This window comes from Echiichthys vipera (assembly GCF_963691815.1).
Source record: "Echiichthys vipera genome assembly, chromosome: 22".
NCBI lineage: Eukaryota > Metazoa > Chordata > Actinopteri > Perciformes > Trachinidae > Echiichthys > Echiichthys vipera.
This window is the reverse complement of record NC_139847.1, coordinates 1,431,560-1,449,702: the sequence shown is the minus strand read 5'-3', so window position 1 is coordinate 1,449,702 and position 18,143 is coordinate 1,431,560. Positions and strand designations below refer to the sequence as shown.

The window sequence follows — 18,143 nt, the reverse complement described above, 5'->3', positions numbered from 1 at the left end:
GAGGGAGGAAGGGAGGGAGGAAGGAAGGAAAGGGAGGAAGGAAGGAAGGAAGGAGTAATAATAAACAGTAAAAATGAATTATCGTTGTCGTCAAATACCACAGATTTAAAAATGAAATCTTTATTATGAAGAAGGATGAGTTTAATAATAACAGACGAGGAAGAGGAGGATGAAGGTGAAGGTGAAGATGATGAAGGTGAAGAGGAGATGAAGAGTGTGACTCACCTGCCCCTCCCCAGGTAAATCCCAAAGTGTGTGAACAGAGTCCTGGGGACCTCCAGCAGGTCTCCCCTCCTCAGAGTCCGCCCCCCCTGCTCCTTCTCCTCCTCCTCTTCCTCCTCTTCCTCCTCTTCCTCCTCCGTCAGCCTCTTCCTCTCTCGGGGATCGTCTGTCGCCGTGGAGATGAAGAGCAGAGCGAGCAGCTGCAGAGGAAACATGCTGACGGGAAGAGAAGAAGAAGAAGAAGAAGAAGAAGAAGAAGAAGAAACAGGAGGAGGAGGAGAAGAAGGAGGAGGAAGAGGAGGAGGAGGAAGAGGAGGAGGAGGAAGAGGAGGAAGAGGAGGAGGTTTTCCTCTCAGGGGGCGGAGCTCAGACGCATCAGCTGCTGTTTATTGTATCATATTAATTAAACTAAATGTTATTTTAATCTTTATTAGAGAATAAATATAAATAAACTATTTTTATTTCATTATGACGTTGTTTCACGCTGGTCTCTGATTGGCTCAGAGCCAGTTGTGATGTCATAACGTCTGCAGGAGACCTTTGATTCGTTAATCCAGATTAATCTGCAGGATTCTGGGTAAAAAGCTGCTTAATGACATTTTTCTGTTTCAGACGGAAAAATAACAAAAACTTGTTTCTTTCACAAAAAGTCTGAATGTTCTCATGAGTCCAGGTCCTCGTTCTGCCCAACCAGGACCAGGACCAGGAGCAGGACCAGGACCTGGACCAGGAGCAGGACCAGGACCTGGACCAGGACCAGGACCAGGACCAGGACCAGGACCAGGCTGGGACTGGTCCAACTAACTGGTGTGGAGATCCAGGTATTTAACCTTTCACAGGCCGATGATGTCACTGGAACCCTTTGTGCTCCAAGTGCCAACGACCGTCGTTAGAGTGACAGTCGTTGGTAAGTGTAGGTCTGGACTTGGTTAGTGCTGGTCCAGTCCCAGCCTGGTCCTGGTCCAGGTCCAGTCGTTGGTGGGAAGCTGGTTTGGACTTCTGCCCTTTCATCCCTTCATCCAACAATCTAACCTCAAAGAACAACTGTTCACAAACATCCTCCTGTGACTCCAACGACTGTCGTTCAGACTCAATAGAGCACTAACCAAGTCCAGACCAACTTCCAACAACCATCAGACCAGGACCAGGACCAGGACCAGGCTGGGACTGAACCAGCACTAACCAAGTCCAAACCAACTTCCCACCAACAACTGCCACTCTAACAACGGTCGTTGGCACTTGGAGCACAAAGGGTTCCAGTGACATCATCGGCCTGTGAGAGGTTAAATACCTGGATCTCACACCAGTTAGTTGGACCAGTCCCAGCCTGGTCCTGGTCCTGGTCCTGGTCCAGTCCCAGCCTGGCCCTGGTCCAGTCCCAGCCTGGTCCTGGTCCTGGTCCTGGTCCAGTCCAAGCCTGGTCCTGTCCTGGTCCTGATCCTGGTCCAGTCCCAGCCTGGTCCTGGTCCTGGTCCTGGTCCAGTCCCAGCCTGGTTCTGGTCCTGGTCCTGGTCCTGGTCCTGGTCCAGTCCCAGCCTGGTCCTGGTCCTGGTCCTGGTCCTGGTCAGATGCATACATGAACTGATGAAGCCTCTTGGATGAGAGGTGAAACGTCTTCCTGACACAGAACCAAGTCCAGTTGCTTTGGACTGAAACTGTTTTGAGGATCTTTTCTTCCACAAACTTCCGGTCCATTCCAAAACCCTCGGTCCTGGCGAAGGTTTTGGAATCATTTCTGAGTGAACAACTAAAGGAATAATGTTTTATGTGACTCTCAATCTGAGAAATTCAAAAACAAACTGTTAATTGGTTTGTTAAGTTACAGACGGGACACAGCTGCACCCAGCGCTCTCATCGTTAGTAAAGGTGCACCCCAGGGCTGCGTCCTGGGGCCACTCCTCTTCACTTTTTACATCAATGACTTTTATCAAATGTGTCAAATGTCAAATCTCCCTTTATGCTGATGATACTGTACTCTAACAGTGCAGCACCGCCCCCAGATGGTGCACCCCAGGGCTCCATCCTGGGGCCACTCCTGTTCACTTTTGATGATACTGTACTCTACAGACGGGGCCCTTTCCAGCTACGACTCGCTTTTGACACGGCTTTAAACGCTTAAAGAAACTAAAGTCATGCTGTTCTCTCAGGTTGCACTCCCACTGTGCCTCCGTACCGTGCCCCAGCACGTGTCACGGCTAAAGTCTGGTTCCTTTGACCAGTGTGAGTGCAACCGTACCACGTCTAGGAGCGGCACGCTTGCCGTCCGCGGCCCGTTTGGGAGAGGTGGGCTTTAGTAAAGCACGTTTGCACGTGTACGAGCACGAGGCCTACGGCGGTTCTGAGGTCATTTCCTGTGCGCCTGTTGGGACGTAGAAAAAAGAAGGAGGGACCATGCGCGGACATTTCAAACAATGGCGGTGAAAGGTTCACGTTGGTGTGATGCGGAGGTGGAGTGTTTACTGCAGATTTGGTCGATGAAAAGATTCAAAAACAGTCGACAAGACGCACAAAAACTCCGAGGTCTACGGAAAGATCTGGAAACAAAGCCACGCATCGCCATGACGTCATCAATGCGTGTGACGTGTTACGGCGTGATGACGTATAGGCAGCAAGAAGCATTCTCCGAGGCCCAGGTAGTGTGAGTACAAACGGGCCTGGAGGGGGGGACAAGGACCCTAAAGCACGGGGCACGGGACGGAGGCACAGTGGGAGAAAAAATGGGTAATAAAGAAATCAGCGACACGTTTTCAGACCTTCAGGAGAAACCAGAGAACTGAACTGTGTCTGTTTGTTTTCAGTTCTTTGGTTTCTCCTGAAAAAAAAACAGATGTTTCAGTTTAAACGGAGACGAGTGGATGATGATGTTGTTGTTGTTGTTGTTGTTGTTTTTAACCTCTTGATAAATGTTTGTGTGTCTGTTCAGTGTCATCTGTTCCTGTTGTTGTTGTTGTTGTTGTTCCTGTTGTCGTCCAGCAGAGGGCGCTCACAGATCACCAGTGTTTAAAAAGGATCATAGTGAATTATATATTTATATATAATTCAGTAAATATCACAGTTTTATTAAAGGTTATTTAATATGATACAGTTTTATTAGTGATAAACTTTCTTTATTTACCAAAGATGTGAAGGTAAACATTCATATTTATATAAATATATAATTATATTAAAACATGTTGTGGCTTTATTTTCATTTGTATTTATAAAATAAAATAAATGAATTACATTAGTGCTTCAAATTCATTTCATTTGCTGCTTTATTATTATTATTATTATTATTATTATTATTATTATTGTTAATATATAAATATAAAAATATATTATTATTTTAGTAATGATGAAAATTATTATTGGCACCAAAGACGAGAAAAAAATGCACAAAATCCAAATAAAATAAATAAATAAATAAATAAATCCAAATAAAAATACCCACACATATGTTTTTTACATATATATCATAATTTAAACATATATCAATAGTGTTTTTACATATTTAAATCAGAATTGATACATATAAAATCATATTTTAATCATATTTTTAACATTTTAATATGTTTTTTGAAATACTTTCAACACCACATTTTAATCTGATTTTATTTGTTTGTTTATTTTTTTGGAGTTTTATGTTTAATAAAATAAATAAATCATTGGTGTAAATTCATCTAATTTGCTTTATTATCAGAATTATTTTAGAAATCATCTGTAAACATGATTTAAAATCATAATGTTGTTTAAAAACGAAATTACTGGTGAAATTATATCAGTTTTTATTTTCTTTGTTAAAAACATTGAAATTATAAAGTTTTTTTATCACAGAATTAAAAACAAATATTTTCAGTATTTTATATATATTTTTTAAAATCTCTGAAATATTAATTTGATTTTTAAAAAATACAAACGAGCTCAATTTTTAAATTGTATTAATTTTGCATAAAAATCACAAAAAGTCTCAAAATCACAATTTTCACTTCTTTTATTTACATAAAAATATTTTAAGTGTTACAGTAAAAAATAAATCCTGTACAAAAGTTTGACTGAAGAGAAAAATCTACAGATATTTACAGAAGAGCTTCAGCGGACATGATGTCGCCTGTTGCGTCGCCCGCTGCGTCGCCTGCTGCGTCGCCCGCTGCGTCGCGTGTTCGGAGACGCACAGGGCGCTGAGTTCGTACTTTTATTACGTGAGACTTCAGCGTAAGACAATAAATGAGACTCTGGGTGAAGTGGGGATGTGACGGCCGCCGTATCGGAAGACGACAAATGACAGGACACCATTTTCTCAGTGATTCCTTCAAAATAAAAGCTGCAGCTTCGGTAAAACAACGGAAACCTCGTATCTCGTAAACGGCCATTTTTCAGGGCATAAAAAACTCTATGATAAAGCTAAATGCTTTAGTTTAAATGTTTGCTTGTTTGCACAGAGTGATCGTCTCTGACTTTATAAACCTGACCACGTTTAACTTCCTGTCCCAACAGTGAGCAGGTCAGACACGCTTTCATCTGAATCTCTGCAGCTGTCGGGGCTCATGTGCGAGGTCCGTTCTCTCACTTTGATCCAATCGTCCTCGCCGACAGGAGTCTCCATCTTGTCAGACTTTGACTCCGCCTCATTTCCTCTGACCAAAAAAGGGCATGTATGTGACGTTGGGGGGGAGGGTCGTACGTTCATCTGGCTGATATTTAAAGAATTAGCCACATTAGCACCACCGCCCGAGAGCTAGGCTAACAGCATACACTACTAGATAAACGGGAGTGGGAGGCATATTTTTTTATTTCCTGTGTCTCTAGCAGAGATTACACCGGCTCCGGGAGTCAAGTGCAGTGTTTATGATTTAAACTGATGTCCAACACAGTCCCTCACGGCCCGAATCCTCCCGCTGCTGCAGATTAGCATTAGCATTAGCATCTAGTGTCTGTGCCATAGATAGCAGGCTGTGTTCAAGTCATGGTGCAAGTGCAGCTATTGGTCCCACGGAAACGCCACCGGAGCTCGGCTGTTTCACTTCATTCTGAATGGAGAGGGGGCGGAGCTACGAGCTACTTCATTCTGAACCTCTTTTTAATACTTTAAACTGGTTAAAACTTTATAAAACCTAAAATGGAGATACGAGGTTTCCGCCCGACAGCGACGTGTTGTTAAACGATCTTTGGATTCTTTAAAGTCGGAGTCTTTGACGGTTTTAAAGTCGTCTTTGAGTTTAAACGCAAAGTGAAAAAATCCAGACGTAAAAAATGTCGAGTCAACGTGTTTGCAGACGACTGCGCCCTGACCGTCAGTCTTCCGACGCGGCGGCTCTGAGTCATCGTGAGCGTCTTCTAGCTCGCCATCCACAGAGTGAAGGGGACGAGGAGGGCGGGCAGCGCCGTGCCGGACGAGATTCCCCAGCACGCCATGGACAGGAGACCCAGCACCGCCGTCAGCAGGACGCTCCGCTGGTCCCGGATCAGCGACTTCAGCCACTCACAGAACTGGAAGAAGAGAAATAACATCAATTTATAAATACAATAAAACAAAACCCCGCTGAGGCCCCTGTTAGAGCTCCTGCTGGCCCCCGATGACAGGTAATGACAGGAAGTGCCACTGGATCAGGGACAAACAGGCCCCGCCCCCTGCTGGTGACGCCAAACCCAACTTTTGCCGTTTTATTTTGTCTTTTTTGCAGGTCGCCTCTGTGATCGACCCGACAGGCTTTTATTGTGAAGGGTCAAGGAGTTCAAGTACCTCTGGATCTGGTTCACGAGTGAGGGGACGATGGAGCGTGAGTTTGGCCGGAGAATCGGAGCAGCGGGGGCGGAGCTGCAGTCGCTCTACCGCACCGTTGTGACCAAAAGAGAGCTGAGGAAGGCAAAGATCTGGATCTACCGCTCAGTCCTTGTTCCTACCCTCACCTGTGGTCATGAAAGCTGGGTCAGGATCCAAAGAACCAGGTCACGGGTACAAGTGGCTGAAATGTGTTTCCTCAGGAGGGGGGCTGGAGTCTCCCTTAGAGAGAGGGGGAGAAGTTCAGCATCCGTGAGGAACTCGGAGTAGAGCCGCTGCTCCTTTGCGTTGAAAGGAGCCAGTTGAGGTGGTTCAGGATCATCTGGTAAGGATGAACCCTGGGCGCCTCCCTAGGGAGGTGTTCCAGGCACGTCCAGCTGGGAGGAGGCCTCGGGGAAGACCCAGGACCAGGTGGAGAGATTAGATCTCCACACTGGCCTGGGAACGCCTCAGGATCCCCCAGTTAGAGCTGGTTAATGTGGCCCGGGAAAGGGAAGTTTGGGGTCCCCTGCTGGAGCTGCTGCCCCTGAGACCTGATCCAGGATCAGAGGCTGAAGATGAGATGAGACTTTAATTATTTATTAATTGTATTAAGTGAGTTAATAATTAAGTCTTAATAACATTATTATGTTCTTAATTAGACATAATAATGTTAATAAGTCTTTTGTTACTTATTAAAATATTAATTTTAACTCTTGAAGGATGAACTGTTGCTGTAAAGCTGACTCAGCACTTTCCTAAAAGCTTCTTCTTCTGTGGTCGCTCGCCTCTGTGACCCTGAGTGTGTGCTGACAGACGAGAGGCCCCGCTTCATCTTCATCACCACCACCTTCATCATCATCATCATCATCATCATCGTCTTCCTCATCTTCCTCGTCTTCGTCGTCTTCCCCGTGGTCGTCAGCACGCTCTGCCTCTCTCCTGCTCCTGGCTCTCGTCTCAATGCAGCTCTTGTTCTCTGGAGTTTTCCGAGCAGCGACCCACATTTTCCCCTCGTTTCAAAACAGGAGGAGGTGGAGGGAGGGAGGGGGGGGGGAGGGAGGGGGGGAGACGGGGGGGGGGGGGGGGGGGACTTCTCTGTTTCTGAAGCTTCCACACCTGAAAGCAGCATTTCTGGGCTTCTGTCCATGAAACGTTGCTTTACCTCCTCTTATTGTTAAACACATGTGTGTTAAAGTGCCCTCTAGGAGCCTAAACGTGTGCTAAAGTGTCCTCTAGGAGCATAAACGTGTGTTAAAGTTTCCTCTAGGAGCATAAACGTGTGTTAAAGTGTCCTCTAGGAGCATAAACGTGTGTTAAAGTTTCCTCTAGGAGCATAAACGTGTGTTAAAGTGTCCTCTAGGAGCCTAAACGTGTGTTAAAGTGTCCTCTAGGAGCATAAACGTGTGTTAAAGTGCCCTCTAGGAGCATAAACGTGTGTTAAAGTGTCCTCTAGGAGCATAAACGTGTGTTAAAGTTTCCTCTAGGAGCATAAACGTGTGTTAAAGTGTCCTCTAGGAGCCTAAACGTGTGTTAAAGTGTCCTCTAGGAGCATAAACGTGTGCTAAAGTGTCCTCTAGGAGCATAAACGTGTGTTAAAGTGTCCTCTAGGAGCCTAAACGTGTGTTAAAGTGTCCTCTAGGAGCATAAACGTGTGCTAAAGTGTCCTCTAGGAGCCTAAACGTGTGCTAAAGTGTCCTCTAGGAGCATAAACGTGTGTTAAAGTGTCCTCTAGGAGCATAAACGTGTGCTAAAGTGTCCTCTAGGAGCATAAACATGTGCTAAAGTGTCCTCTAGGAGCATAAACTTGCGTTAAAGTGTCCTCTAGGAGCATAAACGTGTGCTAAAGTGTCCTCTAGGAGCATAAACGTGTGTTAAAGTGTCCTCTAGGAGCATAAACGTGTGCTAAAGTGTCCTCTAGGAGCATAAACATGTGCTAAAGTGTCCTCTAGGAGCATAAACGTGTGCTAAAGTGTCCTCTAGGAGCATAAACGTGTGTTAAAGTGTCCTCTAGGAGTATAAACGTGTGTTAAAGTGTCCTCTAGGAGCATAAACGTGTGTTAAAGTGTCCTCTAGGAGCATAAACGTGTGTTAAAGTGTCCTCTAGGAGCATAAACGTGTGCTAAAGTGTCCTCTAGGAGCATAAACATGTGCTAAAGTGTCCTCTAGGAGCATAAACGTGTGTTAAAGTGTCCTGGACGCACGGACGTGGACGCACGGACGTGGACGCACGGATGTGGACGCACGGACGCAGACGCAGGGACGTGGACGCAGGGACTAGACGCAATGGACGTGGACGCACGGACGCGGACGTGGACGCAGACGCACGGACGTGGACGTGGACGCACAGATGTGGGCGCCCTGCAGAACGTGTGCTAAAGTGTCCTCTAGGAGCATAAACGTGTGGGCGCCCTGCAGAACGTGTGGGAGCAGAAACATTTGCTTCATTAAAGCTCTCGGCTCTATTTTACGAGGCTGCAGAGAAACAGAGGGGGGGGGGGGGGGGGGGGCGTCCTGCTGCAGCACACGGCTCCTGTGGAGGTGTCGCTCCTGGAGGGTTATTAGACGATGGGCCCCCGAGCCCCCCGGGCCCCCCGGCCCCGGGCACAGGCACTTAAGAGGCCCCCCAGCCTGGAACAAGCCCCCAGACTGAAAGGGTCCAGTGTTGGTGCTCTGGCGTCTGTGTTTACCTGCGTCTCTCTGCTCATGAGTCAAAGTGGAGCTTCAGTCGTTTTGCTGCTTTTGTGCAAGTTCAGCAACTTTTTTATGTCATTTTCAAAACAAACACATCGTTTAAAGACCATTTGTTTATGTTTTTGATCATTTTGTGCACATTTACAGTCATTCACAGTCTCTTTGTGTTCATTTTACCTCTATTTTAACACTTTCATGTCTCTTTTGAGTCATTTTTGATCGTTTGTCGTCACTAAATGCAGGTTTTTGCGTGGGTTCTTACATATTTCATGTTTCTTTGTGGTCGTTTGTGGTGATTGTGTTTCTGTCTTTGGACGTTTTGTTTCCATATTTAATCATCATGCATCATTTTGCGCTGGTTTAACACCCGTTAGAACTAGTTTAGTGTCTCTTTGTCGTAATTTTTCATCTAATTTTAATAGTTTTGCATCTATTTTCGTGTCTCTTTTGACTCATTTTTGGTCATAGTCGGTACATATATGTTTTTTGGCCCTTTTGCATGAACTCTTGTTCATTTTATGTTTCTTTGAGGTCATTTTTCATCTATTTTTAAGATTTTTTTGTCTCTTTTGGTCATTTGTAGTCTGTATGTGCATATTTTTGGCCATTTTGAATGTTTTTGTGGAGGTTTAGCAACTTATTTTTGTCTTTTTACGTTTCTTTGTGTCGTTTTCATGACAGATTGTTTTTTTTCAAGGCAGCATATTTATGTTTTCAGTCATTTTGTCTCTATTTTTAATAGTTTTGCATCTATTTTTGTGTCTCTTTTGACTCATTTTAGGTCATAGCCGGTATATATATGTTTTTTGGCCGTTTTGCATGATTTTGTGGTGGTTTTCGCATCTATTTGAACTAGTTGTGTCTCTTTGTGGTCATTTTGTCCCCCGGGGCCCCTGGGGCCTGTGTCCAGTGCCTGTTCAATAATGCATCCATGCTGTTGCTCCACTAAAGCCGAACATGTGCAGGAAAGGTAAACTTTTAGAAAGTCTTCAGAATAAACTCGTGTTTCGTCTCCATTCTAATGGAAACACAGGAGGAGCTGCTGTGACTGTGTCTGCTGTGAAAACCAGGATCAGAAGGATCTACGTCCCCCCCTAACAGCCACATCAAAGCATCCGCCCGCGACCCCGCGCGTAAAAACGCACGCGTAAAAAGCGCGCTGCGGTGCCTCTCACCTGGTCCGTCTGCAGGCTCTGCGCCGCGCCGTAGCGGCAGTACGTGACGAAGTGCTCGCAGTTGTTCCACAGCAGGCTGTAGGACACGGAGCCCACCAGCCGCTCCGCCCGCCGGGCCACCTCCTCCCCGGGCAGCGGGCTCCGGCGCACCGCCCGGTCCATGGCGTTGAGCAGAATCCCGGCTCCGTACGCGAAGTCCTCCACGGAGTCCACGCGGATGCTGGCGCGCTTGGAGAGCACCCCGAGCAGCAGCCGCGTGTTGGTCACCATCTCCTGGATGTGCTCGCTGTCTGCGCCCAGCGCCGGGAGGACGTCCGGGATCAGGTGCGCCACCCGGTCCTCGCCCAGGTAGATGCCGAAGTGGACGAAGAGCGTCCGCGGGACCTCCAGCAGGTCTCCCCGCTGGAACTTGTGCGGGGCTCCGGCGGGCTGCGGAGGACTCTCATCCCGCTCACAGCGCCTGGTGAGCGGCGGGTCCGCGCGCTCCCGGCCGCGCAGAGGAGGCAGCAGGCTCCAGATCTTAATGTGCGCGAGCAGGAAGAGCTTCTCCAGGAGGAAGGTGAGTGTGTCCAGCATGGCTGCGAAACTACTGCTGAAGGTTCGAGTCCCGTGCGTCTCTCTGTCCTCCCTCTCTCCTCTCTGCACAACTTTCCTCCTTCAGGGAAATTTGGAGACACGGGGGGAGGAGGACCCCGTGACGTCATGACTTTAATTGAGTGGGTGAGGAGAGAGAGAGGGGGGGGGGGGGAGAGAGAGAGGGAGGGAGAGAGAGAGAGAGAGAGAGAGAGAGAGAGAGAGAGAGAGAGAGAGAGAGAGAGAGAGAGAGAGAGACAGAGAGAGGGAGAGAGAGAGGGGGGGGGCTGAAAGTGAAAGGAGGGACAGTGGAACAGTGGAAAGTAAAGTCCTGCATTTTAAACCTGAGTCTGGTCAAAGTTAGAGTCTGTAAAGAGTGATCACGTGTCATTAACTCAGTCTCATCTGAATGAACACACACACACACTCACACTCACACACACATACACACACACACACAGACAGAGACACACACACACACACACACACACTCACAGACAGACACTCACACACACACACACTCAAGGCCTCAACCACTAAGCAAACCACATGCACTCAGACTTTCCACCACAGCAAATGTTTCTCTCCCACACACACACACACACACACACACACACAGGCAGAGACACACACACAGACACACACACACGCGCACACACACACACACACACACACACACACACACACACGAGTGTGGAGTATCATGGGAACTCTTCAGCGAGTGGTTGATATTCAAACGGAGCAATGCTGATGTCACCAAAACACCAAATGGCTTCACACACACACACACACACACACACACACACACACACACAGACACACACACACAGAGACACAGAGACACACCCACACACACAGACAGACACACACAGAGACAGAGACACACACACACACGCACAGACACACAAACACACACACAGACAAACAGACACACACACACAGACAGAGAGACAGATACGCGCACACACACACACACACACACACACACACCTACAGACGTGGATGCGTTACTGAACGGGGTCTTCCACGGACGAGCCCAGGGGTCAGGAGGAAAACAACAACAACAACAACAGTCTAAAGGAGACGGTTAAGTTTAGTCACTAAAGGAGACGGTTAAGTTTAGTCTCTAAAGGAGACGGTTAAGTTTAGACGACTAAAGGAGACGGTTAAGTTTAGTCACTAAAGGAGACGGTTAAGTTTAGACACTAAAGGAGACGGTTAAGTTTAGTCACTAAAGGAGACGGTTAAGTTTAGTCACTAAAGGAGACTGTTAAGTTTAGTCACTAAAGGAGACGGTTAAGTTTAGACACTAAAGGAGACGGTTAAGTTTAGACGACTAAAGGAGACGGTTAAGTTTAGTCACTAAAGGAGACGGTTAAGTTTAGACACTAAAGGAGACGGTTAAGTTTAGTCACTAAAGGAGACTGTTAAGTTTAGTCACTAAAGGAGACGGTTAAGTTTAGACACTAAAGGAGACGGTTAAGTTTAGTCACTAAAGGAGACGGTTAAGTTTAGTCACTAAAGGAGACGGTTAAGTTTAGTCACTAAAGGAGACGGTTAAGTTTAGACACTAAAGGAGACGGTTAAGTTTAGACGACTAAAGGAGACGGTTAAGTTTAGACCACTAAAGGAGACGGTTAAGTTTAGACGACTAAAGGAGACGATTAAGTTTAGACCACTAAAGGAGACGGTTAAGTTTAGACGACTAAAGGAGACGGTTAAGTTTAGACCACTAAAGGAGACGGTTAAGTTTAGACGACTAAAGGAGACGGTTAAGTTTAGACCACTAAAGGAGACGATTAAGTTTAGTCTCTAAAGGAGACGGTTAAGTTTAGACGACTAAAGGAGACGGTTAAGTTTAGACCACTAAAGGAGACGGTTAAGTTTAGACGACTAAAGGAGACGATTAAGTTTAGTCTCTAAAGGAGACGGTTAAGTTTAGACGACTAAAGGAGACGATTAAGTTTAGTCTCTAAAGGAGACGGTTAAGTTTAGACGACTAAAGGAGACGGTTAAGTTTAGACACTAAAGGAGACGGTTAAGTTTAGACGACTAAAGGAGACGGTTAAGTTTAGACGACTAAAGGAGACGGTTAAGTTTAGTCTCTAAAGGAGACGGTTAAGTTTAGTCACTAAAGGAGACGGTTAAGTTTAGTCTCTAAAGGAGACGGTTAAGTTTAGTCTCTAAAGGAGACGGTTAAGTTCAGACGACTAAAGGAGACGGTTAAGTTTAGTCACTAAAGGAGACTGTTAAGTTAAGACGACTAAAGGAGACGGTTAAGTTAAGACGACTAAAGGAGACGGTTAAGTTTAGTCTCTAAAGGAGACCGTTAAGTTTAGACGACTAAAGGAGACGGTTAAGTTTAGTCTCTAAAGGAGACGGTTAAGTTTAGACGACTAAAGGAGACCGTTAAGTTTAGACGACTAAAGGAGACGGTTAAGTTTAGACGACTAAAGGAGACGGTTAAGTTTAGACGACTAAAGGAGACGGTTAAGTTTAGTCTCTAAAGGAGACGGTTAAGTTTAGACGACTAAAGGAGACCGTTAAGTTTAGACGACTAAAGGAGACCGTTAAGTTTAGACGACTAAAGGAGACGGTTAAGTTAAGACGACTAAAGGAGACGGTTAAGTTTAGACGACTAAAGGAGACCGTTAAGTTTAGACGACTAAAGGAGACGGTTAAGTTTAGTGTGAACTCTGTGAATGAAGCATTCTGGGTAATCTGAGCTCATTCATTCATTCTCTCTTTAAAGGGAAGAAGAGGATTTTACAGGATTAGAGGCAGATTATGTAAACACACACACACACACACACACACACACACACACACACACACACACACACACACACACACACACACACACACACACACACACACACACACACACACACACACACACACACACACACACACACACACACACACACACACACACACACACACACACACACACACACACACACACACACACACACACACTGCCCCCCCGCTGAGGCCTGACTGCAGGAAGATGAGCTGAGTGTTGATGTGACACCGACTGAGCCCCAGGGAAGGAGCTGAGTGACAGCGTGAGAGGACGTGTGTGTGTGTGTGTGTGTGTGTGTGTGTGTGTGTGTGTGTGTGTGTGTGTGTGTGTGTGTGTGTGTGTGTGTGTGTGTGTGTGTGTGTGTGTGTGTGTGTGTGTGTGTGTGTTAATGCTCTCCTGCAGTTCGGGGTGGAGACACATTTAGGGGATAAAAGCTGCAACAAAGAGCAGATTAGCAGGTGACTCCTCTTCTTCACTGAGCTCCTGTTTCCTTAAACTCTGGTTCAGTAAAAAGTGATTTGACTGATTGTTTTGATATATTTCAGGGTTTAAACGTGTTCGGAGAAGATGTTTCTCTCTCTTTATGACGACGGGACGCTGCAGGAAAGACTCCACTTGCACCGAACGAGTCGCCGCGCAGAGCTGCAGATCTGATCTCTGCGTACGCGACGCACGAGAGGAGCATCAGGACGTCCCGCACATGGAACCATCGACTGTGTTATTAGTGACTCGTCATTTGAAGGGTCCGGGCATGTGATCGCCCCAGTTCTTCCTGTGTCCTCCCGGTGTAGGGGACTACTTTATGCAGGATTCATTGATATGGATGAATATTAAAATATGAAGCTCTGTGGTTTTAAAGCCTGTTGATCTTCAGCGTCTGCGTCAGAAACTCGTTCACGTGGGTTTCAGTGGAGGAGCCGAGACGTGGAGTCACACGGTCATCGTTCAGGTTCGATCACAAGGCCTGGATCCTAAATGTGTGCTAAACCAGGTGCAGCGACTCCAGACGCTGTAGTACCCATGCCAGGCCTGGAGGTGGCGCTGTAACTGCCACAGAAATACACCAACAACGGAGAAGAAGAGACGGGGAGACGCTGTGGAGAATCCAAACACCGGAGAGTTCCTCTCCAAATCCTCCTCCATCCTAGAGACAAACGTGTCCCTGGTTCTGGTGTTTACACCGTGTTTTTAGTTTGTTTTCAGCGTGTTTTTGGTTTATTTTTGACGTGTTTTCGACGTGTTTTTGGTTTGTTTTCGACGTGTTTTCGACGTGTTTTCGACGTGTTTCCGACGTGTTTTTGGTTTGTTTTCGACATGTTTTTGGTTTGTTTTCGACGTGTTTTCGACGTGTTTTCGACGTGTTTTCGACGTGTTTCCGACGTGTTTTCGACGTGTTTTCGACGTGTTTTCGACGTGTTTTCGACGTGTTTTCGACGTGTTTTTGGTTCGTTTTCGACGTGTTTCCGACGTGTTTTTGGTTCGTTTTCGACATGTTTTTGGTTGGTTTTCGACGTGTTTTTGGTTTGTTTTTGACATGTTTTTGGTTTGTTTCCACCTTGTTTTTGGTTTGTTTTCGACGTGTTTTTGGTTCGTTTTCGACATGTTTTCGGTTCGTTTTCGACGTGTTTCCGACGTGTTTTTGGTTCGTTTTCGACATGTTTTTGGTTTGTTTTCGACGTGTTTTTGGTTTGTTTTCGACGTGTTTTTGGTTTGTTTTCGACGTGTTTTTGGTTTGTTTTCGACGTGTTTTCGGTTTGTTTCCGGTTTGTTTTTGGTTTGTCTTCGGCACCGATCATCTGATCACCACAGACTACACTCACACACACACACACACACTCTCACACACACCTCACAGAAAGAAAGACTCAGAGTCAGTGAGTGGAGACTTTTGTGCTGTTTTGGACTCTGATGCACCGATCACTCTGCAGTTAGTGTCCTCACTGAGCAGAGGGTGCTGCTGTGTGTGTGTGTGTGTGTGTGTGTGTGTGTGTGTGTGTGTGTGTGTGTGTGCACATCAAAAGAGATGAATAATGAGCGATGACATGTCATTTATCTCCCTTTATCCTCCACGACAGACGGACACAGAGAGAGTTGTGCACGAGTCGCACAAAGGCGACGTCATGACAAACGATCCGGCAGACGACCTGCAGCGCACACACACACACACACACACACACACACACACACACACACACTTGTTCCCATGCTGTCTGCATGTGATGAATGTTAATCACATCTTTCAGCCTCGGTTCGTCAGACTGACGCTGAAACGCACTGTGGGAAAACAAGTTTGTGATTCATTCAAGGATCACTTCCCTGTAAGACAGAGGCATCGACACACACACACACACACACACACACACACACACACAGGAACACTGACTTTAAACAGAAGCTGTGATCATAAAAATAGTTTAATTTCTTCACTTTAGTATCTACAGAATCAGCGTTCTCCTTAAATGCATTTAGTGATTTTCTACAAACAGGAAGCAGCAGAATCAAACTTCTGTGTTACGTCTAAACACTGACGATGATCCCGACAGACTCACGACTCTGAGTTTAATCATCTGTGTTTAAAAAAGCCGTCACACAGAGAAACAACAAGGCTTCATGTGGAGAACAGAGTTTAAACGGAGTCATCAAAAACAAGAGACGCAGGGAAACAAAGAGTGGTTCGGTCTCAAACACCGGCAGCAGCGAGACGACGGCGCCTGATCGTCCGTGTGCGACTCATCTTCATGTGTTTGTTTTATGGTTTATCAATAAAAACAACAGACGCTCTCTTTCCAGACTTCTGTTCTTCTGGCTGTTAAAGTGAAGTTTTTATAATTCAGGCAGAGGAGAGTTCTCTACTTTATTTTAGGGCGCACTCCCACTGTGCCTCCGTCCCGTGTCCCAGCATGTTTCACAGCTAAAGTCTGGTTCCTTTGACCAGTGTGAGTGCAACCGTACCACGTCTAGGAGCGGCACGCTTGCCGTCCACGGCCCGTTTGGGAGAGGTGGGCTTTAGTAAAGCACGTTTGCACGTGTACGAGCACGAGCGTGCGCACGTGTACGAGCACGAGGCCTACGGTGGCTCTGAGGTCATTTCCTGTGCGCCTGTTGGGACGTAGAAAAAAGAAGGAGGGACCATGCGCGGACATTTCAAACAATGGCGGTGAAAGGTTGACGTTGGTGTGATGCGGAGGTGGAGTGTTTACTGCAGATTTGGTCGATGAAAAGATTCAAAAACAGTCGACAAGACGCACAAAAACTCCGAGGTCTACGGAAAGATCTGGAAACAAAGCCACGCATCGCCATGACGTCATCAATGCGTGTGACGTGTTACGGCGTGATGACGTATAGGCAGCAAGAAGCATTCTCCGAGGCCCAGGTAGTGTGAGTACAAACGGGCCTGGAGGGGGGGACAAGGACCCTAAAGCACGGGGCACGGGACGGAGGCACAGTGGGAGGGCGCCCTCAGTGTGTTAAAATGAAAAGTCTGGCGCTCCACAAGGCTCAATGCTCGGACCTTTGCTTGTTATTTGTCAAACGCCACTCTACTAGACGACGCCTCTCATATAATCGAGCATAATTTCCCTCTTCATGTGAGTCAGAGCGGCTTCTTTCGCAACTTTGACGAACCAAAAATGTAAATAACAAAATGTTTTGTCCCAGCGGAGGTCGGGAGGTCGGGAGGTCGGGAGGTTGGGCCCGACATTAAGCACCGGGGCGCGGCTCCACAACAATCACTGCTGATCCTGATTCTCCAAACCTTTGAGTTCCTGAAGGAATGTGTGACACCCATCCAAGACGAGCGAGAGCGTCCCAAATCACTAAAACATGCTCAGATAGAAGCGACCACTGCGCGGAGATCCTTCCCTACATGCTCCGTGCAGAGTTTGGGGTCAACATCGAACAGTCGGGACATGAATTAGCTGGAAAACGTTGCTCCGTACGATGACGAAGTGTTTCTCCGGCCGTTTAACGCAAGAACATCTACTTGGGAATCTCAGGGAGGGAATATGCAGCACAGATGTGAACGGGGACGCTCTGCTCTCAAACCTCATCTCCATCATTAAGACGTGAGTGCGTTTCATGACACGGCGCTTTGCTTCTCTCTCTTTTTGTAAATTGGGGTTTTTACGAGAACAGGAAATGAGCTGGAATTTACAGCCTTCAGTTTAACACCTCGCTCCGCGGATCCCACCACTTCAGTGTCGTCTCCAAACCCACAAACACGCCCAGAGACTTTTATTCTTCCCGTGTGATTTCCTTTTATTGGGTCCGTTCATGCTCAGCAAACTCTGCTTCTAATTAACGTCTGGAGGGATTTGCATTGTTGTCGTTCATTATTGTGTGGAGAGCTCTTTGTGCGGCTGTTTGGAAGGCCGTTGGTGTTGATATGGGTCCAGGCGGGCTGTCCAATGTGGTTCTTTTCTGTGTTTGGCTTCAGACGTTTGACGAAACACTGTGTTGTATTTAGCCGAGGCTCAGGAATCCGACAATTAAAAACAGAAATCAGCACTTTTCCCAAAGTCAAGGTGAAGCGTTTTTTCCTGGAACTCGACGGCGTCGGCCAGGAAAGAGTTGGAAACCCAGAGAGAGTCGGGTTTCGTCTTCGCTGATGAGGGAGAGCAGGCTGCGGCGGCATGAGGACGCGGATTAGGGAACATGATTCAGAGGAAGTGGGCGCGATGAGTCTTCAGCCACGACAGAAGCCGGGGAGCGACTCCGACTGCAGCTTCGGTCTGTTTGCAATTATGGATAAACAGACTGGAAGCCAGAGAGCCGCTTTGGTGGAAGGAGGCGCGCATTCCTGCGGGGCGGCCAACACCGGAGCCGGGTCGCGTCGAGGTGAAGGAGCCGAGGTTGGACCCGAGGCCGGTGAGAGCGCCTCTGACGGCCGGCTGGAGCATCTCCAGGATGGTGGTGGAGTCTTTGTTTACCCTCAGAG

The 18,143-nt window shown here is 46.9% G+C and overlaps 2 protein-coding genes across 2 annotated transcripts in view; both read right to left on the bottom strand.

The window, feature by feature from the left end:
• Positions 1–437, bottom strand: part of lratb.2 (lecithin retinol acyltransferase b, tandem duplicate 2) — a gene marked incomplete at both ends in the record, with an annotated part of 8,196 nt that extends 7,759 nt beyond the window's left edge. Inside the window, one exon of the mRNA XM_083936860.1 lies at positions 226–437. Coding sequence (XP_083792986.1) covers positions 226–437 — 212 coding nt within the window. The remainder of the gene's footprint in view (positions 1–225) is intronic.
• A 3,737-nt stretch (positions 438–4,174) lies between these two features.
• On the bottom strand, positions 4,175–10,456 carry LOC310964293 (lecithin retinol acyltransferase-like). The gene is made up of 2 exons (XM_083937366.1): positions 9,829–10,456; positions 4,175–5,688 (listed from the first exon to the last, which is right to left on the bottom strand). The coding sequence occupies exons 1-2, from the start codon at positions 10,402–10,404 to the stop codon at positions 5,536–5,538; spliced, it is 729 nt and encodes a 242-aa protein (XP_083793492.1). The 5' UTR covers positions 10,405–10,456; the 3' UTR covers positions 4,175–5,535.
• Between the last annotated feature and the right edge of the window lie 7,687 nt (positions 10,457–18,143).